The sequence below is a fragment of the Vombatus ursinus genome, unplaced genomic scaffold (genome assembly GCF_900497805.2).
Source record: "Vombatus ursinus unplaced genomic scaffold, bare-nosed wombat genome assembly UNPS02010548.1, whole genome shotgun sequence".
NCBI lineage: Eukaryota > Metazoa > Chordata > Mammalia > Diprotodontia > Vombatidae > Vombatus > Vombatus ursinus.
In genome coordinates, this window is record NW_020950326.1 from 19805801 (window position 1) to 19833506 (window position 27706).

General features: G+C 38.6%; 1 protein-coding gene across 4 annotated transcripts in view; it reads right to left on the minus strand.

The window, feature by feature from the left end:
• ARHGEF4 (Rho guanine nucleotide exchange factor 4) overlaps nt 1–27706 on the minus strand; it is a 420624-nt gene that overhangs the window by 64846 nt on the left and 328072 nt on the right. For all 4 annotated transcript variants that reach the window (XM_027854699.1, XM_027854700.1, XM_027854701.1 and 1 more), the window contains one exon: nt 18816–18955. In XM_027854699.1, the coding sequence (XP_027710500.1) occupies nt 18816–18955 (140 nt within the window). The remainder of the gene's footprint in view (nt 1–18815; nt 18956–27706) is intronic.

Here is a 27706-nt window from a genome sequence, read left to right on the forward strand (position 1 = left end):
TCATGGGATTTCTTCCTTTCCCTTTTCTACTGCTGATGCTGTTACCACACAATCACTTATTTGGAGAATCCTTTGCCTACAAATGTGGGAACTGAAATGGGCTGAAGAACCTGACTGTCTCCTTTTCATTTTAAAACTTTCCAAACTCACACAGAGATGCCTTACTCAAATTGCTGAAGTGAATGGCTCAAATTCATGCCTAGTATATACATCTACATTACCATTTGGATCACTTGCAAACTTGCTTCTTTGGAGATTTTGATATTCCAATATTCATAAACCTATAAAACTGTGAACCCAAGTCATTGTTCATCTGTAACAAGTGTCCTAAATATGTATAGTGGTGTACTAACTCAAGTTTCATAATTCAGATGCATTACAGTGTGGCTAATGGGTATTTTTTTCATCCATTTAGTTTTTTCTATAAGGATTGTTAGGGCAATCAATCTCTTTTGAATAATCATGGGTCTCAATGAGGAGACCCTGTGATGTTTTAGGCTTGATATAATCAACACAATGTCACCTGCAAAGCAAGAACATCTTGCTAGGACCTCATCATCTATACTAAACACTTTCCATTTGGACTTTATGTAGGATATACTCCATGATGATGGTGATGAGCTTTGGCAAGCATATAACTCCTTGTTTTATGCCTTATTAATAATCAGAAAGTTGCTGAAGAGCAATACCTACATGGTTGTATTTATCAAGGAATTTCCTATGATCTTAACATATGCACAAAAGAAGATACTTTAAATCTGCTCTTCCCAGTCAAGTGGTTTTTAAAAAAATCAACAAACAATAAATATAGAGGGATTTTGTATTTGCCATACCGTTTAGTCAATTGTGTGACTACAAAGATATGGTCTGTACTGTGCAATACTCTGCATTTTTCCACCTCATATTTTCACCAAGGATACATGCACACATCGGTCTTATAATTAAGACAAGAAAGATATATGGATTGGTAGATACTGATATTCTCTCAAATGACTTTTTTTGGGATGAATAACATCATTAATGAGTTTCCCACTCTTCTTTCACTGTCCTCTTTCACATTACCTTAAAAAGCAATTATACAATGCTCTCAAGATTGTGCTACCCTTTGACATGGATTTCCTTGGCATATACTTGATCTGACCAATGGAATTAATAGTCTAATTAAAACCTTTACTTCTAAAATAGTTTCAACTGTGGCTTTCTAAAAATGCTAAAAATAGCTTTAAAAAAGCTATGTAAAGAGTAAGAAGAAGCACTGATTCATGGGGCAGACAGAATAATAGAGGATGGAAAATAGGTGGAACTACTCAATTACCATTTGGCTTCTCTTTCCTTTACCAATTGAATGATCTGCAGAGAAAGACAGAACAAAAATCCTTTAAAAGAAAATTGGCACCTAAAATAAATGAGGCATCAAATGGTGGGGACAATCACTCATCTGTTGTTAATGAGTCCAAGTCACCTTGCCTGAACTACTGAAGTAGATGAACTACTGAAAAGAATTGTAGATGTAATTGCCAAATTGCTGACAGTGATCTTCAAGGAACTGTGAATGGGACAGGTGCCACTGGACTGGAGGCACAGAAATTCTGCCCTGATTTTCAAGGAGTAGAAGAGACAGATAGTTCAAAGTATAGGATAGTGAGTTTGACATAAATTCCTGGCAAAATTCTAAAATAAACTATTAAAGATATGGTTTGGGAAATGAAACGGTGATCAAGGACAAATCTGTAAGTCAGCCTGTTTGTTAAGAAAGAGTCACAAAAGATTAAACTAATTTCCTTTTTCTTTCTTTCTTTTTTTTTGGGGGTGAGGCAATGGGGTTAAGTGACTTGCCCAAGGTCACACAGCTAGTAAGTGTTAAGTGTCTGAGGCAGGATTTGAACTCAGATTTTCCTAACTCTAAGGCTGGAGCTCTATCCATTGTGCCACCTAGCTGCCCCTCATTTCCTTTTTTGACAGATTTACTACACTGGTAAGTCAAAGAAAAGTTGTAGACACAGTATGCCTATTTTTCAACTAGGTCTGATAAAGCCTTTCGAGATATTCCTGTGGCCTAGATAGTACAGTTAAGCAGGTTTGGAACTGGTTAATTATTAATATGGGAAGAATATTGATTAATGAATGGATGTGAAACTTAGGGAAGTCTCCAGTGGAGCACCCCAAGGATCTGTTCTTTGTCGTGTGTTGTTCAACATTTCTATCAAAGACATACATGAAATCCTTATTCAATCTGCAGAGGACACAAATTTGGTGGAATCGCCAATATCAGAAGTTGTAGGATCCAAAAAAAATTTAAGAGGCTAGAATAGTGAATTGAAATTAACAAGATTACAATTAATAGAGGTCAATGTGAAAAGTACTCCAGTTGACTGAAAAAACAAATTATTATACAATTACAGGATGAGAAAGACATGTGTTTAAACAGGTGTACATGTGAAAAAAAGACTGAGGGGTTTTAACTGATTGCAAATTCAATTTAAGTCAGTTGCTAATGAAATCTTGAGCTACTTTAATACAAATATGGTATCCATAGCAAGATTGGTGATCATTCCTCTGCCTTAGTCAGAATATAACTAGATTGTCACATCTAGTTCAGCATACCAAATTTTTGATGGGGTATTCACAATCTGAGAGTTTGAACCCGTCAAGAGTAGGGTTGAGGAGGATGAAGGACCTCAAAAGCAAACTATATGAAGGACTGTCTGAAGAAATGGAGAATGTTTAGCCTGAGAGAAGAATCAGAGAATGAGAGATGATAGCATTTTTCTAATGTTTTAAGCAGTGTGAAAGCAGGTTTAAACTTGGTACTTGCCTAATATGGAATTTCCCTCCAGTAAGGGGCAGAAAAAGAGGATAGAGGCTGGGGACAGCCTTAGGGAGTATCACCCCTGGCAGCAGAGAAGAAAGCCAGCTACGGATTTAAAGAAGAATTAGCCCTGGCAGTCAGGAGTTGAACCGTGGAGAGTAATAGACCCAGGGAAGCCCAGCTGCCCAGCACGAAGACACTAGGAGAAAAGGAAGGATACTGGGGCTTTGCAGTGCCAGAAGCATGAGGAGCCTTGGCCATATGTGTTCCTTATCTTCCTCTCTGCTGGTATATTCTATGCCTGACACCATCTGTTTTGTGGGAGAGTGCACCCTGAGTTTATGAGGGGAATGCTTAGTAACACTGGATTAAGGACATCTAGAGTATTCCACTAGGGACTTTCCTAAACTTTACATCAATTCATTAATTAATATTCTTCCAATACTGATAATTCATCAGTTCTAAACCTGCCTAATTATATTATCTTCCCCACAGCATGCCATCTAATCCACAAGGATATCTTGAGAAACTTTATCAGACATGGTTGAAAAATAGGCTTTTGCTACAGCATGGAGACTTATAAATGCCACTCGGTGTTAAGAGCTGGAATTAGGAAAGACATTGTCTCAGATGCAAAATGTGCTTGTACCTGGTAGACATGGGAGTGGAGAAAATATATTCTAGAGGTGGGTTACCCCTTCCCCACCCTTGGTATGGTTCTCACTCTGTCCTATTAACTTTCCCATAATTCCCTCCCAAGAATTCTTTCCAGGAGCAGAGATTTATTAGAACAAGAAACCAAAAATGTTAGCAGTCGGTTTTGAGTCCTATTTCTCAGACTTTACACAATCACCATCCAGAGAGGAAAAGGCTCTTGAGATCTACTGGATGCATGTATATGTGTATGTGGCACTTCAAGGTTTATGAAGTATTTTTTTTTTTTTTTAGGCAATTGGGGTTAACTGACTTGCTCAGGGTCACACAGCTAGTAAGTGTCAAGTGTTTGGTCTGAGGTCAGATGTGAACTCAGGTCCTCCTGACTTCAGGGCCAGTGCTCTATCCACTGCGCCACCTAGCTGCCCCTGAAGTATTTTTTTTTACAACAATCTTAGTATAAGTTCTATTACCCTAGTTTTACGGATGAGAACCTGAGGCTCAGAAAAGTTAAATGATGGTGATATTTATGGCAAGTAAGCTTCAGAGCCAGGAGTCACATCCAGGTCCTTTGACTCCAAATCCAGTTCCACTGTATCATGCTTACAATAGCCAGTCTTAGACTAGTCTCATTGTTTCACGTGAATCTGTTAGGTCTTATGTATTTCTAACTAGATCATCAAGAATATAAAAGGGAACAATGAAGAAGAATAAAAGAAGGAATTCTGACTTGCTCTGCAAGATCTCAGGGCATGCTATAAAACAGTAATTATTAACTATATAAATGTCTGATATTATAGAAAAAAATAGAAAAGGAGATCAATGGAACATGATAGATGATTAAGAACTAGAACTCAAAGGATACAATAAGAGTCTAGTGTGTGATTAATCTGAAATAACCAAACATTGGATAATTCATTATCCAATTAAAACTTTAGATAACAGTATGGAAAAAATGACATTAGTTAGAATTGATATAATGTGTTTAACATTTGCAGGACACTTTACAAATACTATCTAATTTTATCCTCACCACAACTTGGGATGTAGATACCATTATATTCCCACTTTACAGAGGAGGAAACTGAAACAGAGGTTAAGTTGACTTTCCTAGCTACTAAATGTCTTGGGTAGGATTTGAATTCAGATCTATCTGGATTTCTATGCTTTATCCACCACACTACCTAGATGTTTCATAAAAAAAAAAAAATCAACAGATTCCATTCTAGCTAAACTGTTCACCATTAACCATCCTCACAATAACAATAAATTCCAAGTGAATCTACAATATGTTATAAAAAACAATCATCAAGATTAAAAGAAATAATATGAAATGCCTATTACAATTGTGGAGGGAAGGAAAATTCCAATAAATTCAACAAAGATAAGAAATTATAGGAGAAAAATTACAGGAAAATTATAGGAGAATAAATTGATTTGGTCATATAAACTAGTTCTTGCACACACAAAAAAGTTTTGCATCATAAAAGACAATTCCCCTTCTCTTAGTATTTTCAGTTCTGGGGGAAAGTGTACCCAATCAACCAAAACACCACGACTCAGATATCCAACTACTGCTTTCTGAGATGTGTTTCTGAGTTGTTCCTGTCACTTAATCCAAATGTATGATAGCTCCTAGCATTCCTTCATTAAAACAACAGTACAGAACCTTTGGCATCCAGAAGAAAAAGTAAAGAAATGGACTAGGAAAAAAATCTTTGTGATAAATATTTCTTATAAAAACCTTTTCTACAAAATCTATAAGAAATTGGTATAGATGTCATATGGACAAGACCTATTTCCCAACTGATAAGTGGCTAAATGACATGACCAGGAGGATCTCAAATGAAGAAACACATACTATCAATAACTAAACGAAAAGTTATTTAAACTCTCTAATAAAGCTATCAAATAAATGTCTGGCATCACCTTTCTGATATCATGGTCCTCTTTGAGAACAAAGGACAAACAACAACAACAAATAAATGCAATTTAAAACAATTCTCCAATACTACCTTGCACCCATTAAATTGGCATGATTCAAAAATGACAAAATTTAATGCTAGTGAGGCTGTGGAGAAACAGGCAGACTATTATACTGCCCATAGAGGTATGGATTTGTGCAATCTTTTGGGAAAGGAATATAGAATTATACAATAAGAACAACAAAAATATTCTTACCCTTTGAAGTATTAATGATCTTATTATTGGGCCTATACTCTAAAGTTGTTACTGACAGGAAGATAATACTTATTTCTATAGAAATATTCACAACAGCATTATTCATAATAACAGAAAAATTGGAAATAATCCATATATATTCAATGATTGGGAAATAAATGAATAAACTTTAGTTATATGAATGAAATAGAATGTGTGTGTGTTTGTGTGTGTGTGTGTGTGTGTGTGTTTTTCAAGGTATACCAAGCACCTGACAAATATTGTCTCCTTTGGACCTCACAACAACCTTAGTAATTAGACTCTACATGTACTGTTAACTTCATTTTACAGATGAAGAGACTGAGGCTTGACAAGGTTAAGTGACTTGCCCTTAGAAACATGGTTAATGTCAAAGGCAGGAATCCTGTTGCTTAACAGCTATGAGTGGATATCACCCCTTCCTTTTCTAGATGTTTAGAAGCATTTCAATGCTTGATGATTGAATGCTTGATTTGGACATAGGTCTCTAGGTCTAAGTCTAGCACATGCTATTGTGCCATAGGAATGACAACTTTAAAGAATACACAGAAATGTGGGAAGATGTATGAAGAATGCAGAGGCAGAAAAAAGCCTAATTGGGACAATAACATACACACATTTTACAATTATGTAAAAAAAATAGCAACATTAAAAATATACATAAGAAAAAGAGCATAGAAGGAAACAGAAGCAAATAGAATGTTTTGGTTACTCTCATTAAAATTAATATACACATTAAAAATGAACATATATAATATATTCATAGATATTGTTATTCTGTTTATGTGTATTTGAATTTTTTAATAGTTCTGAGGTTTAGACTATATTTAACAAGTCTTTATGAAATGCTAATCACTGGGAATACGAATATAGGTAAGATCTAGCCCTATTCAAAAGGAACTAACAATCTAATAGAATTGTGTATGTCCATTGAGTGGGATAGGGAGGTAAGGCATGTACACAAATAACTATGGTGAAAGACAGGAGGAGATAAGTTTAAAAAAGAAATCCAAGAAAACTATTATGAGACATTTTAGGAAAGAGATATCACTTTTTGTCCAATGGGGTGGGACTGGGTGGGTTAGGGAAGCCTTCATGGAGGGGTTTATTTTTTAGGTGTTTAAGGGCTTTCAACAGGAGGGGATGAGCTGCAAAAGGAGAATCCATTCCAGTCAGGGGAAATGATGTGAGCAAAGGAAGAGAGAATAAAGATGAAAATGGACAGTTTGACTAGAATTAGGATATGTGAAAGAGAATAGTATAAGAAGAGGCTGGGCAGGTTAAATGCGAACCAGATAGTAGAAGAATTTATATTTTACTTAGTAGGCAATGAGAAGCCACTTAAAGTTTCTGAGTGGAGGAGTGAACGATCAGAACAAAGAGTTTGAGAGATTACTCAGCCAGCCCTGTGGAGGATGGATTCCAGAGGAGATGGACTAGCAAAAGGAAGACTAGGCCTTCAGGTCCAGCTCCTGTGTCATCTTCTTCAGGAAATTCTCTCTAATTCTATCAGCCAAAGTGACCCCTCCCTTCTTAAGTCTCTTAAAGCATTTGTACTATACCTATGTACTTACTCTGGTTTATATGTACATAAATATAAATATAAAAATTATACATATAATTATTTATTTATTTAATCTCTGCAACTCAAAGTCAGGGACTTATTCATCTTGGACACTTCAAACATGTTTACTGAATTGAATCGGTACACCCTAGTAGGTTTGTTGGGGAGATCTTTTGACCAAAAGGTCTTTTTAGCATGCCCCAAATGCACCTTCTCACAAATCAAATTGTTTAGGTGGATGTCTATGCCATTGGTCATTTTTACCTGTAATTATAAATTATATAATATATATATATTATAAATTATAAATAAAAAATAAAAAAAGCCAACATTTCCTTGTTAATGTTCAGAATCAAGATGTTGGTAAATACACTAGAAAGATTTTCTCATAAAAGGAGCAGTAATTCAGGGGGAGGGTACCAAGGCCATATGGTGATATTTATAGCTGGCGAAATAACTCATAGACTATTGGTTGTAAGGTGCCTTAGAGATACGGTATACAGCCCCATCCTCACTTCCATTTTGAAGATGAGGAAACAGGCCCAGAGAAGTCAAGTGACTTGCCCAAAGTCACATAGCTAGTGAGAATTCATCTTAAAGCTATTACTAAGACCTTATTTCTTCTAAGTGAGAGGGATTGACTAGATCAGTGGTGTCAAATTGAAATAGCAACAATCCTTGCAGGCCCATATTGACTTAGAAAATCATAAATCAACATTATCTTGTTTGTGTTGTATTTTTGTTTATTTCATTAAATATCTGCTAATTACATTTTAATCTTGTCCAAGCTTAGTTTGACTCCTTGGGGACTAGATGACTTATAATGGACTTGTAATATCTCATCGAAGACCTAAGTCTATGATTCTAAAATGTAAGCTCTGTGGAGGACTCTCCTTATGGATTCACTTGCAGTCATAGTGAATGGACAGATGCTCATGGATCTGGAAGGGTCTTTAGCTAACAGTTTATAAGCATATGATCAACCAGTCATAAATATCATAGAATCATGGATATAAGGTTGAAAGGACCCTCACAGGTCATAAATCCCTTCATTTTCATGGGAAAATGAGGCCCAGGAAAGTCAAATTACTTGTCCAAGGTCACACAGGTAGTATCTGAAGCAGGATTTGAACCCAGGTCCTCTGATTCCAAAGCCAGTTCTCTGGCTCTTTCCCTTGTACCACATTACCTCTAAACAACTATAAGAGGAAGCGTTGATCACAATTTTCCTCTCACAGCTGCTAGTCCTCTAGAAACAGAATGAATTACTCATAAAAATAGAGTCTTGAAAGTGTTCTTTTCTGTAATGGACCCCAATTAACTAGGATCTTTTGAAACGAAAAGGGCTTAGGAGAAAACTTGAACAAAATGCAATCCATTTCTTTCATCGATGTGGGGGAGGGATGATGAGTGTGGATTAGTTACATTCTGTCAGATGTCACTCATGTGCCCTTTCCTGAACTTCTCTCCCCCCTGCCCCCAGCCCCCACCATTTCTTTTTAAAGCTTGCAATGATTGGTTTCCTGGGAAAAGGAATGGTGGAGGGATATATGCAGAAATGAATGGGATGTAAAACCAAAATGCATCAATTTAAAAAAAAAAAGGAAAAGGGCTCTGACTTTTGAGGCACAGGCACTTCTCACATGCTGGTTTTTCCCCAGGGTGTAGGAGGGAAGGGCAGTTTCAGCTTTACCCTTGCAGCAGTGATCAGCAATGGAGTAATATGATTAAAAACAGATCAAATTTTAATTAGTGCTAAAGGATAGAAAGAACAACTGAGAATAAAAACAAAGATATCAGGAAGCTTGTTTATAATAGATTGGGAGTTCCAAAGGGCACCATGGAAAAGGACAGTGAAGGGATGATTAGCAGGGGATTGAACCCGAGGAGGGTAAGGTCTGGGCAGGATGAAGATGAGAATCTGAGAGGAGATAACAGGAAATGATGACTTTTCACCCGCACTAGGGTAGGCATAGTGTCCAGGACTAGGGAGATGCCCTACACAATGCCCTCCCCAAACCTCATCTGAAGAACTATGTTCAGTTCTAGGTAATAATAATAAAAATAATAACAATAACTTTTTTGATATTCAGTTGTATTTCAGTCATGTCTGACTCTATGTGACCCTATTTGAGGTTCTCTTGACAAAGATACTGGAGTATTTCCTTCTCCATTTCCTTCTCCAGTTCATTTTGCAGATGAGGAAATTGAGGCAAACAGGGTTAAGTGACTTTCCCAGAGTCACACAGCTAGTAAGTGTCTGAGGCCAGGTTTGAACTCAGGAAGATGAGATTTACTGACCCCAGGCCTGACACTCTATTTGCTGCTTTATGTAGCTACCCCAATAATAACATTTATATGGCTCTTATTATATGCCAGGCACTGTGCTAAGCACTTTACAATCATTATTTCATTTGATCCTGACAACCCTGGGAGGTAGGCGCTATTATTATCCTAATTTTACAGATGAAGAAATAGAGGTAAACAGAGGCATAGGTTAAATGACTTGCCCAGGGTCACGTAGCTAGTAAGTGTCTGAGGCCAGATTTAAACTCAGATTTTCCTGACACAGGCCTAGCTCTATATTCACTGTGCCATATAGCTGTCTCTACCATATTTTAAGGAAGGACACTGATAAAATGAATGGTGGAAGTCCTCATTTTGTGATGAGAACTGGTTGAAGGAACGTTCCTTGTCAGAGGAGAAGTTTTGAGGGGAGAGTGTGGTGGTATAATTGCTTTCTTCAAGTATTCAGAGGGTTGTTACTGGCAAAACAAATCTGAGTTGTTCAGGTTGGCCCTACAGGGAAGAACTGGGAATAACGGGTGAGCAAATTTAGCTTCGATGTAAGAAAAAGTCCCTAACAATTTGAACTAAACCCAATGGAATGGGCTCTCTCTCTTTTGAAGCCTCAAGTAAATTCTGGATGACCCCTTGAAGGTGATAAAGGGGCAATTCTTCTTCAGTTAGGACTCTGACTGGATGACTTCTAAAGTTCCAACTCTAAGATGCTCTTGTTCTGTGATTCTGAAGTTTGGGGGCCTTAGAAGCTTTTAATAAGAAATGCACAAAGAGCTAGGATGAATGAGCATAGACATATATAATTGGAAAAGGAGGTGGGCAGGTTACTTAGAGAGAATGAGGCAGAACAGATGGACTGCCCAAGTGCTGAGCTCATTTCTATGCAATACTAAAAGAATCAGAGGAAAGTCCACATGTTTTCAATGGCTCTTCTGTAGAGGACTTATGAGAAAAATGAGACAGAAACTGCATTGGAGTAGAGGGTGTGAATAGGTCACATGGTAGAGATACAGTTTTTGCCTGATGAGTTCAGTATTACTAAAGTCAGAGTTTCAAAATTTTTTTAAACTATTGATTTATAATTATAACTCTCACAGATTGGCCAATAATAAGTTCCAGCCTAAGCCTCTGTTGGTCATTGTTTGGGTTTTGAAGGCTTAGAATGAGTATAAATAGCATTTGTTTCTGTTCTGGTCAGAAACTCTGAGGGTATTCCCCTCTTGGATTGATCCCCTCCCCCCACCCCAGTAAGTAAAAAAGGCTAACTTTTGCCTCATTTTTTACTTAGCCTAATCTCTTTAAAAATGAAGGACAAACAACAACCACACAAGGCACTGTGCATGATGTTGTATTGGGATACAAAGAAGAGTTTGATAGATAAGAAAATTGAGACAGAGGAGTTGAATGGCTGTCCTAAAGTCACATGACAAATCAGTACCAAGATACAGTGAAAAGAGTATTGGGCATGAGTCAGGAGATCTGGGTGCTGCTTCCAGCTCTGCCCTTATCCAACCCTGAACAAGTCATTTCCAATTAACTGCCTCAGAATTTTCATCTGTAAAATGAAGATTAGGCTTCTTATGACTTCTAATTTTCCTTCCAATCCTAAATTCTATAAGTCTATGAGTAATACATGATTCTTGTCCTCAGAGACTTCACAATCTAGTTGAGAAGAAAAGACACAAACAAACAAGATAAATATGAAAATATTTAAATGACAGCTCAAGAGGTCAATAGAGAGATGTCACATAGTGATATATCATTAAGTGCCAAATTAAGTGCCAAATAAATGATATAGAATAAGAATTCAGAGGAGAGACAGTCCTTCAAGCTGAGATAGTTAGGGAAAGTTTTTATAGAGAGAGTGAAGAAATCTGAGCTGGAGTTTGAAGGATTTATGCAGACAGAGAGGATGGGAAAGGACATTTCAGGTGAGCAAAATGATTTAAGCCAAAGCATAGAATTGGGGATGTATATTGCAGTGGATAGAATGCTGGGCCTGGAGTCAGGAAGACTCATCTTTGTGAGTTCAAATCTGGCCTCAGACACTTACTAGTTGTGTGACCCTGGGCAGGTCATTTAATCTTGTTTGCCTCAGTTTCTTCATCTGTAGAATTAGCAGGGAAGGAAATAACAAACTACTCCAGTTTCTTTGCCAAGAAAACCCTAAATGGGGTCACTAAGAGTTGGACACAATTGAAACTACTGAATAACATCAGCAACAAAAGATGTATTTGGAGAATGTTAAATGTCTTTGACAGTACAAAAGCCCTATACTATTTTGCTTCGTGATTTCATCAGCTCCCAAAGAAATAATTATCATCTATGCAGATGATTCTCAGATTTATTTACCCAGCCCTAACTTCTCTCCTGACCTCTACTCATCTGCCTATTGGACAATGATGTCCTTGAACTAGATGTCCTTTGGACATCTTGAACCTAACATGTCCAGAACAACTCATTATCTTTTCCTCAAACCCTATCACCCTTCCAGACTTTCCTATTATTGTCAAAGGTGTCATCATCCTCCCAATTACCCAAGCTCAAAGCCTGGGTATCATTCTCGACTCCTCCCTCTGGTTCACCTCCCACATCCAATCTGTTGCCATCTTGTTGATTCTATCTTTGTAGCATCTCTAGTACATCTCCCCTTCTCTCCTTTAAATTGATGTCACTAATGTGGTGTCATCCCTTCACTACTAGATGCTTGCAACGGCCTTCTGGTTAGTTTCCCTGCCTCAAGTCTCTCCCTTCTCCCAATGTGCAGGTCTATGTCAGACTCCTCTTCCCTCTATTCAATAAACTGCAGTGGCTCCCTATCACTTCCACAATCAAATATAAAGTGCTTTATTTGGCTTCTAACATCCTTCATAACCCAACTCTTATCTACCTTTCTAGTCTTCTTACTATTTCTCCTCATCATATGCCCTACAATCCAGTTTCACTGGCCTCCCCGTTGTTTGTCACACACAATACTCCATCTCCCCAGTCCAAGCATTTTCACTGGCTGTCCCCCATGTCCAGAGAGAGGTGTCATTTGAATTGAATTTTGAAGGAAATGAGGGATTTCAAAAGGTGGATTTCAGGTATCTGGCACATAGTAGGTATTTATTAAATACTTGTTGAATTAAATTAAATTGATATCACAGAGGCAGCATCAGTAACACCTGGGTCAGTGATGAGGTCCTTCAAGTTACGGAGAAAATTGGTGATAAGGATGCAACTAAAACCAAACTCTCCATGACTCCTCTATTCTCCAACCAAGAATCAACAACGCATGGACAGAGTGAAGGCATGAAGGTATCAGAACCAGAGATCACAAGATGACAGACTTAGAGTTGGATAGGATCACCGAGAGCATTTGGTCTAGCACTCTTGTTTTACAGATGAGGAAACTGAGGCTCAGACACATGAAGTGGCCAGTGTTGCCCAAGGTCACACTAGTATTAGATGGTCAGAACAAAGATTTGAAGACAGGTCCTCTGAATCCATCGTTCTTTCCAATATACCTTATTGCTTCTTTAAAAGGCCTTAATGCCTTTCCTTTTAATAAAGAATTCCTGTCAGGGTCTCCTTTTAGAGACAATCAATAATATCTCATTTTTTGTTTAAGACTTTAAGTTTTGCAAAGCATTTTACTTATATTATGTCATTTGATCCTCACAACAATCCTGTGCTATAAATTATCTATGTTTTTTAGATAAGGAAACTAAGGATCTGACTGAGTTTGAGTGATTTGCTCAGGGTCCCATAGGTAGTATGGTCAATACTCCAAAGAGTAAAGCAGCTCAGCCCATTTCCATCTTTTTATAAATATGATGAATGTGGGTGTTTAGCACAATACCAAACCACAACTCTAAAAGATTGTTCTCTGCTGTAGCCTGTTTTTGTATTCCCCACAGAAGCCAACATAATTCTAGGTATAGAATAGACACTCTGCAGCAAATCTGCGTGGATCAATATGCAAGAAACAATACAGACTGCCTGGGAACCCAGAAAAAAAGGATATGTTCCTAGGAAATAAATTCCCTGTGGATCCAAAAGCTAATCAGCGTTTGGGGTTTTTTTCTTTTCAAAAAAATTCATACAAAAAGCCATCAGTGGAGGAAAAGGTGGGAGGAAAGATTTGAAGACTTGATTCCCAACCTGCTGATCAATGTGCACTTAGTTTTCCTCACAAAAGCTCTGGCTGTTAACACTGAATGCTTTGTCTTGAAATACCAGCAGTGGGCAGTGTGAGGGAATGGCCTAGTCATCGGTAACTTCATCAAGATGAGTTTCTTGGCATAGTTTCTCAAATGTTGGTGTCTGCAGTGAGACCAAGAGATTGTAGGTTCCTAGATTTCAGTCTGAAAGAGAACTCAAGAGGCCTTCTGATTTCCCTTCCACTCATTATTATTATTTTTACAGCCTGACATAAAATTACAATCAAAGAATTCTTTACTAAGCACATGGCTGGGAATTCACTAATTTTCAAGGGTTTTTCTAGAGGCCTTAGCCATTAAGGACTCAAGGGTGTCCAAGTCTAAATGAGTGAGCCATCTTTTGTTTCAAAATTCTGACGAGCGTGCTTAAAGGTAAAGTTTATTTGTACCTCTAAGGTTTTCTACATAGACACCTTGGAAAAAGTAAATTTGTTTCAGGATTTTTGTGAGGTACTATGTTAGAACAGAAAATCGGAGTAGGAATCAGGGGAGTTCTAAGCTCCATTTGCTGGATGATTCTGGGTGAGCCACTTATTAGTTTCAGTTTCTTCATCTATAAAATGGGCACCTAGGAGGTGCTATGGATAGCACCAGGAGTCAGGAGGACCTGAGTTCAAATACAGCCTCAGACACTTACTAATTGTGTGACCCTAAGTAAGTACTTAACTTTTGTTTGCCTCAGTTCCTTAACTGGAAAATGGGGATAATAATAGACTCTACTTTGTAAAAAGCACATGGCATATAGTAGGAGGTATATAAATTCCCTCTTCTTCCTCTCTCTCCATACCCATTCCACCATCCTCAAGGATAGGTGAGAGGTTTTTTTTGCTTTTAAGCAATTGGGGTTAAGTGACTTGCCCAGGGTCACACAGCTAGTAAGTGTCAAGTGTTTGGTCTGAGGCCGGATTTGAACTCAGGTCCTCCTGACTTCAGGGCTGGTGCTCTATCCACTGAGCCACCTAGCTGCCCCGATAGGTGAGAGTTTTAATGCAATGATGGATCCAAAAGTATAAAGCACGACACAGGTGTAATTTTGACACCTTTCTCATATGGTGACAGGAATTAAGACCTAGAAGTGACTTTAGAGATCGTCTAGTCTAATTCCCAAATTTTACAGATAAGAAAACTGAAGCCCAAAAAGGTTAAGTGAGTTGTCCAACATCACAAAAGTACCACAGTAAGTGTGCCAGAGTCAGGGTTTGAAGGATCCCAGTAGGTACGTCCTTTGTCTTCAAGCCCAGTTCTGTTATTCTGCCTTTTCTGGAAATCATTTAGCTGGCTATCTCAACTATCCAGAAAGACTTCAGGGCAACCAAAAATTGGTGTCACAAAATCCACACACTTGCACAACACCTGTTGTATCCACAAGTCAAACACCGTTGGTTATTTGGTTTCCCACTACCAGATTAGAAGCAAGGATGTGTGTGTATGTATATGTATGCATATGCTATATCTATAGCTACATACTGATTTCTCTATATACATATAGAGAGGCATTAAATATATTATATTCAATGTATATATAGTATATGTGTATATATACTTATAGATCTCTCTCTAGATATAGATCTATATATAGCTAGATATAGGTATAGTTATATATACATATATAGCTATATCTATAGATACCTATCTTTATCTACAGATATAGCTAGATGTAGTTATATGTAAATGTATCTAGATGTATACATATAGATATATCAATATCAATAAACAGATCAATATTATATATATACACATCAAACATATACATATATTTAATATCTCTCTTGCTGTCTCTCTAGCAATCCTTATCTATCTATCTATATATCAATCCTTCCTCCTACCCACTTCCCTCTCTCTTTCCCTTCTCTCTCTCTCTCTCTCTCTCTCTCTCTCTCTTAGAAGGAGGGAGGATTGCTGGAGGCAGGCACACAGATAACAGCAAGAAGTATGAGGGAAGAGAAAGAAAAAAGTGAATAAAAAAAATACAAGGCGTCTTAAGACTGCACTAAAACTTTTGGGTCACTGTAGAAGTTAAAAACCATAGAAGTCTGGGGAACTTTGTTGGGGGCAAAAAGTTCTGATTCTGCTGTTCTGAAGTTCAGACTGGCTTGATAGCTATTCCCAAAACGTGGCACTCCATCTCCTCCATCTCCTGCTTCCAAACAACAATGTTCATAGAGGTTTTTGATACATGTAGACATCTGTATTCAACAGAATTGTATTAAGTACTAGGTGCAAGGTACTGTGACTAGGCTCTGAGTGTTCAGAAGTAAAACCAATAAATAAAACAATAAAATTCTGCCCTCAGAGAGCTTACATTCTACTGGAAGGATACAACGTGTATTCACATAAGTCAATGTGATGCAGCGCAAAGTAATTTCAAGAGGGAGAAGAAAGAGAGAGAGATCAGGAAAGGCCCTGGGTAGGAGGCATCTTCTAAGCTATGCTTTAAGGGAAACTGAGGATTCTGTGACGTGGAAATGAAGAAGAAATGCATTTGCAACTCGAGGAGCTGCACCTAGTACTTAATACAATTCTGTTGAATACAGATGTCTACATGTATCAAAAGTCTTTGTGGACATTGCTGTGTTACAGTAAGTGATGTCCATAATGAAGACCTTGAGTCATCAAGAAAAGGCAAAATTCTGTTCAGAATGATTTATTTTTAAAAAACAGTGAAGGTTTTAGAAATATTTCTTTCCAAATTATTAAGTTTAAAATAATTGGTACTTAAAGGCATAATCAGTTATCTGCAAAATTTTCTTGTGTGCAAAAGCTCATTCTCTGAGGATGCTGAGTCAATGAGGTTCTAGTGCATTATTATTTTTTACTGTAATCTGTAGTCCCTCCAAAGGGTCACACCTGCCCATTCACTCCAACCTCTCAGTGTCACTTACTCTGTCTCACTGTTTGATGCTGGTGTACCAGTTACTGTTTCCAGCAGCTCATCAATCTCAATAAATACTGAAGGCTTAACCACTCAGAAATCAACTCTTTCCCAGTGGAAAAATCCTCCAACATAATCAAGCAAAGGAAGATTTTAGTTTGAAAAGAGCCAGAAACTTAAGAATCTTACCTATCCACAAGGAAAAAAAAAACACTACGTGTTTGTTACCAGAAAATTGCAGTCTTTACTGTCTTCTGTGACTATTGCAATGAAGTCAGCAACAAAAAAGTCAATGTCTTAACATTCTTTTAGTGTTTATTCTCCATGGACACAAACATGAGTACAGAAATGAGAACAAGGCACAGGAAACAGCTTTCCAGAGATGATATTTCCTGCTTAGTCCTTCCATTTAGGTGAGGATGCTGGGCAAATTTCAGCTTAAGGAGAGACAGCATGTCAGCCCACAAGCAGTATCCTAAGCTCTTTATCTCACCATGAAAATGAATTGCCTCCATTCCCTCCTTCACTATTTCTCTATCTAAACAGATGCTATGAGGTTCTGGTGGCTAACCAGGGAAATAGAAATCTATACCACAGCAAAAAGTACTTTCTACTATTATAAAAAGATTTATAATAGTTACTATATTAAAGACTAGCCTTTTACTCTTCTAACATACTTTAATATGATTCACTGAAAGTAGAATTTCTACTACTATAACAGTTAATATAATTAACATATACTATTATATATAAAAATTAATATAATAAAACATTATAATATATAATAATACATTAAAGACTAACTTATAACTCTTATAATACTCTTTAATATGAATTACATAATTTAGCACTTTATTATATTCTCCTGTTGATCAAGAACTCCCAAAATAGACTATAAGCTCTTTGAGGGAAGGGACAATATCTTCAAGTTAACATTTTTTTAGCACTGTGTACAAAGTAGGAGGCAGCCAGGGGTAATGGATAGAGGCTAGGAAGAGTTGGGGTAAAGTCCTGCCTTTGATATATGTTGGATATTTATTTTCTATAACCTGCACTCCTGGGTTTTGACTCTACCATCATTATGCCTCCCTCCTTCCCCACCCCAATTCATCACTAGTAAACCAGAGAGATTCCTTCAGCTTGTCTACTTACACCACATCAGTACTCTCAGTTGCCTCTGATTGGAGGGCTGAGTAAAAAAGTCCCCTCCCCGCCAAACTGTCCTTCAAAGAGGGCTCAGAAGCCCAGTCAACTCTTCATTTCCCACCAGCTGAACTGTTTGGTTTAGATTCCACCACCATCATATCCTCATGCCAGGTGCCCTTCCCCCACCCCTTTTTCAGATTCCTTTGGAATGTTGCTTTCCCTCATTAGACTGTAAGCTCCTTGAGGGCAAGGACCATATTTATTTTTCTTATTTGTATCCCTAGTGCTTAGCACAGTACCTGAAATATAGAATGCACTTAATAAATGTTTATTGTATTTTATTACTGTACTGGATTTGTGACTGTGGGCCAGTTACTCAACATCTTAGTCTCCTAGGCAGCGCTGGAAGACCAAACGTTACAGCACAGTTGCCAATCTGCAATAGTAAAAGGGACTTCTTTGTCAGGAATTCTCTTCTGGAATGAAATCATAGATGACCTGGGAAGACTTTTGCAATGACTCTAGATCACAGTAAAAAAATAATAATGCAATAGTGTCTCACTGACCTAACATCCTCAAAGGTTGAGTTCTGTGCAAGAAAATTTTCCAGATAACTGATTATGCCTTTAAGCAAAAACAGTGCAAAGTATTATACCAGACACTATGGAAATAGGGATGAAGTAAGGCACAGATTTGGTTCTCAAGGAGCTAACTAACTAATAGGGAATTTCCACTTTTTCCATACACTGAGTTAGTTCCTAGAGACTGTCTTAAAGTGACTCATGGTAAGGCTCACTCCTGACTGTTCATGCATTGCTGTTCTCTATTTGGATATTAGCAGGTGCATAGAGGTGGTAAAAGATAAAAGGTGAGTGTTTATTTGCTAATACTGGAGGAATGAAGCATAATACAAAGCATTAGAAACTGTGGCCATCTGTATTTTACCATCATAATCTTAGCTGGGCCTGGTGTAGGAGACCAATATACACTTGTTGATTAACGACTGAATAATCATTGGGAAAAACTTCCCTTTCCCCCTTTCCCTAGGGAGCAGTACTGCCCTACCTCATTGATGGCCAGCTGCTCCCCTCCTCCTCCTGGGTGGCCGTAATGGTGGCTGGAGCTTCGGAAGTCCTCATACAGGTCCTCCTCACTCCCCAGCTCATCTCCAAGGGCTGACTTATCCAGGGCTCCATCAGGAATCACTGAAACAGGACAGAATGATATTTGACCAAAGAGGGACAGGGATTCAAGGTGAGCACAAGAAACAGGAAAGTGGGAAAGGGGATAAATATTTTCATTATAAATGCTCCTTCCAGGATATCTTTGCATGTTAAAAGCCAACAGAAGGCACCTTGGAAGTATTTTCCCAAACCAGATAGGCCACAAAAATTTTATCTGGTTCATAAAGTGTACATTGGCTCATGGCCACTCTCCCATTCCCTGCCTCGTCTCTCCTTTTCCTTTACCTCATTTCTCAAAGCTCATCTCATGAAGTCACAAGAATATAAGCATCTGTCTGCCTGAAGCAGAAACACTTAATGAGTTCTCTCCACAATAGACATTCCTGTGATAAGCAAACCAAGGGGAAAAACTCAGGGCATAACTGCACATTTCTGATTGTCTGGCTTCATTAGCAACGCTGCCTGATTTCTCTTGGGTCTGCTCTGGTTTCCTTAGGATCCAAACACTTGTTTGCACTAGTGCTTAGTCTGTTTCATTCATTCATTCATTCATTCACTGAGCGAGTCTTTTTTTTTTAGGACTTTATCTTTTTCATTCTTTTTTTAAAAAATAATTTGTTTATTTTTAGTTTTCAACATTCACTTCCATAAGATTTTGAGTTTTAAATTTTCTCCCCCTTCCTCTCCTCCCTCCTCCTCAAGATGGCATGTAATCTGATATAGGCTCTACTTATACATTCATATTAAGCATATTTTCACATTAGTCATGATGCATAGAAGAATTAGAACTAATGGGAAGAACCACGAGAAAGAAGAAATAAAACAAAACAACAAAAGAAAAGGAGACCAAATAGTATGCTTCCATTTGCATTCAGACTCCATGGTTCTTTTTCTGGGTGTGGATAGCATTTTCCATTATGAGCCTTTTGGAGTTGTCTTAGATCCTTGCATTTCAGCAAGTCTTTATTGAGGTTTTCTACTCTGTGTCCTATGCTGGGAAAGATACATTTTAACAGATGAGAAAAATTAGAGAGGTTAAATGACGCGGTAATAGCTTTACAATGAATTGTTACTCGCTGTGTGATTTTGGGCAAGTCACTTGATCTCTCTGGTCCTATTTCCTCATCTTCAAAATGTGGAGAGGGGGTGGGCTACAGTAACTCTAAGAGCCCATACAACTAATAATCTATGAGTGTATCCCTCCTCAGTCTCTTCTATATCCTAACCGTGGGCACCCCCAAGGCTCTGTCCTAGGCTCTTTTCTCCCTTTTATACATTTTCCCAGTGACCTCATCAACTCTCATTTTTAAATTACAATCTCTCTCAGGTGAATCCAAGATCTACATATCCATCCTTAAACTCTCCTCTGAGCCCCAGTTCTACACTGATGACAGCAAATTAGACAATATGAACCAGATGGAGAGAGGAGTTTGGTACCATGAATTCCTGAGACCTCCATTTTACGAGCCATAATAAAATAAATATATTTTAATATGAAATAAAAATAAAGCCTCCCTCACTGAGACCACACTCATTTATTACTTGGAAAGGGTAATTATAGCAAAGGATGAGTTGAAGTTTGTCATGAAAAGACCACAACTTGGGAAAATTTTTGTTGACAGTTAATCTATTGCTATATAAACTTGAAATGAACAAAGCTCCATTTCTTTAAAAAATATCCTATAGCTCAGACTTTCCACTTACGCAGACAGCCAATTCTCTGATGTATATAAAGTGTGTCCTTTACTGTTTTAAGTTCTTGGGAAGGTCTATGACTCACCTAAATTGGAGAGCTTATGAATTCACACATCACTGACTGCTCAGAGTAGATTAGAAAGGAGACAGTCTTATGAATTCAGATAAAATCACATTTATATAATATACCTTGAGTTCTATTCAATACTTTCCTCAAAATGACCCCATGAAATAGATGCTACAAGTACCATTCCAATTTTCAGATGGGGAAACTGAGAGAGGTAAAAGACTTGCCCATGGCTCCACAGCTAATCAATGTCAGAGTTAGCATTTGAACACGAGTCTTTTGAATCTAAATCTAGTGTTCTTTCCACTACAACATATGGTAAAGCTATTTAGAACCCAATTTCCTGCTCATTTCACAATTCCTTTTAACCAAGAAGAATCTCAGTCTGGGCTGTATCCTAAGAAATCAAAGAAATGCTATGCTAAGGAGGCACTTCCCAAAGTAGCATTTTGCATGTAGCTTTCACCATACTGGCTTCTCATAATTTTACATAAATATGGTTGCCAGCCTAAAGATATCTGACTACCGTATTTCCAAAATCCTATGTCGAGAGATGTTAGAGCACAACAAAGCAATCTGCCCAGCCTATAGCAGCTGCCTGCAAACCCTGACATTAAGGGCCACTTCAAGAATTGGATCTGATGGTAAGTAGTCCAACGAGGCCAGTGCCTAAACGTGAGGAGAATTCCAAGGATATGGTAGCCAGAAATGGACAAGCCAGGGGGAGAACAGTTATCCAGGAGACAGGAACACATTTGGCCCTGTGATCACGGTGTTTCAGGCTTAGAAGGTTTACATCTGGCAAAAGGCAGACATATGTTCGCAAAGGCAGTACAGCATCATGGTACCAAGGAAGGTGCACTGGCTGTGGGGTCAGAAGAACTGGGCTCAGATACCACCTCTGATGTCTGCTACCTGAGTGACCTTAGGGAAATCACTTCCTGGGTCTTTGCTTCCTTATTTGTAAAATGAGGGGTTTGGAGGAGGGGTCCTCTGAGATCTCTTCCAGCTACGATCTTATACTCCATTTGCTCAGGAATCCTGTAGAGATGAAATAGGTTTAACTTTCAAAAATTTTTTTTTATCAACAATCTCATTTTATTCTTACAATGACCTCACAGTGGAATAAGGATCATTTTGGGCTGCTAGATAGCTCAGTGGACAAAGCACTGTGCCTGGAGTCAGGAAGATCTACGTTCAGATCTGACCTCAGACACTTACTAGCTATGTCACCCTGGGCACTTAACTTCTATTTGCCTCAGTTTTCTCACCTGTTAAATGAGGATAATAATAGCACCTACCTCCCAGGGTTGTTATGAGGATCAAATGAAATGATATTCATAAAGCACTTAAGATAGTGCCTGGCACAATATAAATGCTAGCTATTGTTGTTATTATTATTATTATTTGTATAGTTTATAAGTGAGAGAAATGAGACCCAGAGAGGTTAACTACCCTTTCCAAGGTCACACAGCTTGCTAATGACAGAGCTAGGACTTAAAGCTCAGGCCACAGTTCTTTCCCCTGGATCACATTGTGTCTAACTGCACTGAAGTTCCATAGCCTGAAGAGGCTGCTGCCTTGATAAATTTTATTCCTGCAAAGCAGGCAAGCATGGAGAGGCTGATCTGTCAACCCGCCCACCATCCCCCACACATCCCTGGGGCTCACAATTCAATAGTTTCTAATCAGGCGGGTGGAAGCACGGACTGTTCCTGTCAATTTGACAGGTTTATTTGAAACCCCTACTGATTGGAATAGGTATCAAGTTTAAATGGATGCTTTATGTGCTCTGGTCGTTTGATGAGAGGGCTCCCAGAATTCAGCGGAAACTGGCATATTCCCAGAGTACAGATCCCCTTCAATCCCCCTGCCCAGCTTTTGTGAGGATCCCTGGGAACTTAATGTGAGGAACAGCAACGGGCTGGGCCCCTGATGGTAAGGGCTTGTCTTTATAAACGCTCGGCTATTCAGGGCTCGGCATTCCCCAGGATGGCTGTGGGTCTGATTCAGTATTGAGCCGAGGTGGGAATTGGAGGCCCCTGGGGTGAAAAGGTAAATTAGAAGAGGGTAGGATTTAAAATAGCAGCCTGAAGGGTAATAGATTTCTGGGGAAATTTTCTCTTCCACTTGGATCAGTACAAGGTCAGAGCTTGTAGCTGTTACATGCCAACAATTTTCAGTATCTATAGCTGGCACTTTTAGAGCAATCCCATACACTATCTCATTTGATTCTCCCCAAAGTCTTATAATAAGTATCTTTATTTTTATATAATTTTCAGAGGAAGAAACTGTCAGAAGAAATTGCCTGATGATCTGGCTGCAAAGTCTGTCTCTGATGTTTACTGCTTCTGTGAACCATGGGAAAGCCATTTAACCTCCCTCGGTCTCAGTTTTCTCATTTGTAAAAAGAATGGGTTAGTCTAGGTAGCTTCTGAGGTTTTTCCCTGGATCTCCAGCCATGATCCTACTATCCTCTCACTTTCTCAGGTCACAAAGCTGTGACATCTTTGAGGCAGATTATTCTTGACCAAGTCCAGGATTATCTCCTGCTGCCTCTCACATCTTAATATCTAACTAATGCTAATTCCTCACCTAACTGACCAGCCAACTGCTACTTAGATTTCTTCAGTGATTTTTGACTAGATTTACTTTACTTGGGGGAAAATGTGTGGAGTTCTTTGGGAACTAATGGTCTCCAGGGATTCATTTGCCATGAGTCAGTGGAAGGTCAGGGTGAGGTACTTTTCATGCTTTAAGGCAGTGGTGTCAAATTCAAATAGAAACAGAGGCCACCAAATCTTACCTAAGCATCCCTGTGGGCCCCATATTGATTCAGAAAGTCACATATTGACATTATCTATGTTCTGTTGCATTTCATTTATTTTGCTATGCATTTCTCAGTTGCATTTTATTCTGCTTCAGGTGCACGGGGAGCATTGTAGGACAGACACTTGAAACTAGAAATGTAATGGCTTCTAAGAGCAGATTTAGAGCTTGGGGGCAGATTCAGGGTCATCTAGTCCCACCCTTCACCTTACAGATGAGGTCCAACAGGCAAGAAATGGCAAAGATGAGATCTGAAACCGGGACTGATGATTCCCAGTCTAGAATTCTTGTTTATAGGGTAAAATCCAAATGATTTCACTTGGTATTTATGGCTCTCCATAACCTGGCTCCAACCAGAATTCTTTCTGGCATTTGGCTTGGCAAAGCCATCAGACCTTGGAGAGAACTGTTCAGAGAAAGCTGGTAATCTCCCCCTTATTTTTTCTTACTGCAAAGCAAACAATTGCGGCAAACACCATTAAATCAAGAGGCCACACAGCTGGCCAACTCTTCCCTTCTCGGACCCAGATCAAAAAGGACGTCCCTGGTGAGACACAGAGCAGCAAGGAACAATCTTCATCACATACACACAAGCACAAAAATATACAAGCACACACTCATATACAAACACAGTATACTCCACATAATTTATTTGTGGCAGATTCCCTACTGGGCTATTTGGCTAACTGGATGAATTCCAGCAAACACAGTCATAAATCTCTTCCTACATGCTAGGTATGGGGGATGCTGTGAATTTATCGAAGTAGGCCTCCCACACACGTGTCAAAATGTGGCACTCAACTGCCATGAATTTGAGCTGGGAATGGGGATTTATGTCACCAAAATAATCCTGAGGGCAAATTTATAACTGTGTCAGGCTGGGCTGGTGGTTCATCTTCTTAGTCATAAAGCATTTGCTTTCCCGGGGGAGGAGAAAAGACAGAGAAACTTTGGAACTCACTATTGCCTCAGGAACAGCTTTGAAAAGTCTGCCCGGAGTTAGGGAGGGTGTGTAGCTGTCTGGGTGCAAAGAGTTAATAAGCCATAGACCCAGAGTTAGGACTAAAGAACAATCTTTCCCAGAAATCATCTAATCCAACCTGAACATGAACAGGAATCCCTGCCACAAACGTCCCTGACATCTTGAAGATCTCCACTAATCCAGGGGACTCACCACCTCTTCAGACAGCCCATTGTCTTCTTGGACAACACTAAACATTAGGAAATGTTCTTTAAATGGAACAAAAATATGCCCTTATACTTAGTTTGGCCCTTTGGAACCAAGAAGAATATAGTTCTTTGTATATAGATTTCCAAACATTTGAAAACAGTTACCACGTCCCTGCAAAATCTTATTTCCTCCAGCCTAAAAAACCAATCTTCGTATCCTATGGACTGCTATCCTCTCTCTATCCTGGTGCCTACGCTTTGGCACACTCTGCTTTGTCAATGTGTCAATACCTGAAATATGGTCCCCAGAACTGGACACAATGACACTACCTGACCAGGGCAGAGTACAGCAAGACGATCACCTTCCTCATTTCATTCTGGACACTAGGCCTCTTTTTGTGCAGTCTACAATCACAATAGCTGTTTTTGGCTGCCATGTCACACTCACTGTCAAGCCCACAGTGAAAGTATGGTAAACCCCTTGGGTGTTTTTTTTTTTAACATGAATTACTGTCTAGGCCCGTTTCCCTCATCTTGTATTTATGTTATTGATTTTTAAAACCCAAGCACAGGATTTTGCATTGATTCCTAGAACATTTCTTCTTATTAGATGGATTTGGTTCTCCATCCTAGGCTGCCAAGGTCTTTTTGGATACTGATTCTGTCATCTGATGGGTTAGTTATCCCTCTTTATTTTGCTTCAACTGCATTTTGATAAGCCTGTCACCTGGGTTTCTATTTGAATTTTTGATAAAAATGTTGACCAGACTAGGCTCAAGGACAAATGACGAATAGGAAAGTAAGACAATTGCTCAGGGTACAGCATGTGTGTGGAGGGGCAAAATGAGAGACAACTTTTAATGTTACTTTTTATATGTACCTATTTTATTTTTTGTTTTTTTAATAATTAATTAATTTATTTTGAGTTTTCAACATTCACTTCCATAAGATTTTGAGTTTTAAATTTTCTCCCCCTCCCCCCCGAAGATGGTGTGCAATCTGACATAGGCTCTACTTAAACATTCATTTTAAGCATATTTTCCCATTACTCATGATGTAAAGAACAATTAGAACTAATGGGAAGATATATGTACCTATTTTAAATGGAGTTTCTAAGAGATGACCTTTTTTTTTTCATCAAGGCCAACCTCTTCCTACATGTCCCTTGATCCCATCCCCTGCTGTCTTCTCTAGCAGATTGCCCCCTTTCTTGTCTCCCTTTTCTCTCTAAATCTTCAGTTTCTCCCTGACTACTGGTTCCTTCCCCGCTACCTACAAACATAACTAGTTTTTTCACATCCTTAAGAAAACCTCACTTCATCTTAGCATTCCTGCTATTAATAATATTAAATCTTTATATATTCTATATTATATCTTTCCTTCCTTTTTCAATAGGACACCTTGAAAAAGCTATCTCCACAGCTTGAATATACTTTCAATCCACTCACTAGATTCTCTGATTTCTTTCAAAGCTCAGTTCAAATGTTCCCTCTTTTAGGAGACCCTTTCTGATTGCTGAAGCTTTCCCCTGAAGTAGCTGTTCAGTCATATCAGTTGTGTCTGACTCTTCATGACCCCATTTGGGAATTTTCTTGGCAAAGATACTGGAGTGGTTTGCCATTTCCTTTTCCAGCTCATCTTGTATTTATTTGTATGTATTCTGTACATTCATACACATATATTATGTACTCTGATAGAACATAAGATCCTTGAGGGCAGGGGCCATTTTATTTTTGTCTTTGTATCCCCAGTGCCTGATGTTGCCTTGTTTCAACACTGCATGGAAGAATTTCTGAAGGATAATTTTAGTTCATTTTCTGTGACTTCATTCCTATCCTGAACACACTGTCAAGGTCAGGACAAAATCGGACCAGTATCTGATAAGTGGAAAGGTCTCTTTTCCTGTCACAGCTTTTTGATGGGTCTTCTGAATTAGTTTCCACTTAAATTATTTTGCATGCTGCCATCGGATTAATCTTTCTAAAACTCCACTTTCCGAAAGCTGCCTTATTTACTTTTAGATTGAAGTTGAAGCTTCTCATCCTGTCAACCAATCTGGCTCCAAACTGCTCATCCTACCTTATTTCTCACTCTCCCCCATTAGTGTTCTCATGCTATTACTCATGCCATTCCTCTTCCTTAGAATGCCATCTCCCTTCTGAATTTCTCTATTACTTTCAAGGTCCAACTCAAGTCTCATCTCTTCCATGAAGTCTTCCCTGACCAGCAGCCCACAAGTAATCAATCTCTCTCTCTCTCTCTCTCTCTCTCTCTCTCTCTCTCTCTCTCTCTCCCTCCTTTCTGCTCCTCTCCACCCCAAACTCCTTTTAACACAGCAATTATTATCTGTAGCATTCACTTGAGCACTTATCATAAATTGCCTTATGATGTTATTTAGCTTTTTTGTGTATATCTTCTCTCCTCAACTAGACTCTACTCCATCATGGAAATGATCACATATAGGCAGTTAGTTACTGTAGTCAGTAGAATGCTGAACTTGCAGTCATGATCACCTGAGTTCAAATCCTGACTCTGATGTTTATTAGCCGTGTGTGATCCTAGGCAAATTAACTTAAATTCTCTCAATCCCTATTTCTTCATTTGTAAAATGAGGATGATTATAGCTCCTCTACTTTAAGGGTTGTTATGAAGATTAAATGTGGTTACATGTGTAAAGCCCTTTTCAAACCTTATAGCACTATGTGAGTTATTATTAATAATAATTATATGTTATTATGTCATCTCTCAGCTAGGTGGCGCCATGGATAGAGTGCTGGGCCTGGAGTCACAGGAACACTGGGAAGGGAGCAGATGCCCCCTACTGTTCCAAGAAATTACTTCGACATTTCCAGTCATGCTGGGCTGGTGAGAAGTCAGATTATTTAAAAGGGATAGGTAATATTGATAACAATGATATTCTTGATATTGAAAATTTAGAGCAATGCAGTTTGAGGAGAGCAAAAAGAAGAATCATGCGGGATCTCCTTAGCAGTCAATAAAGCTGTGGGTTG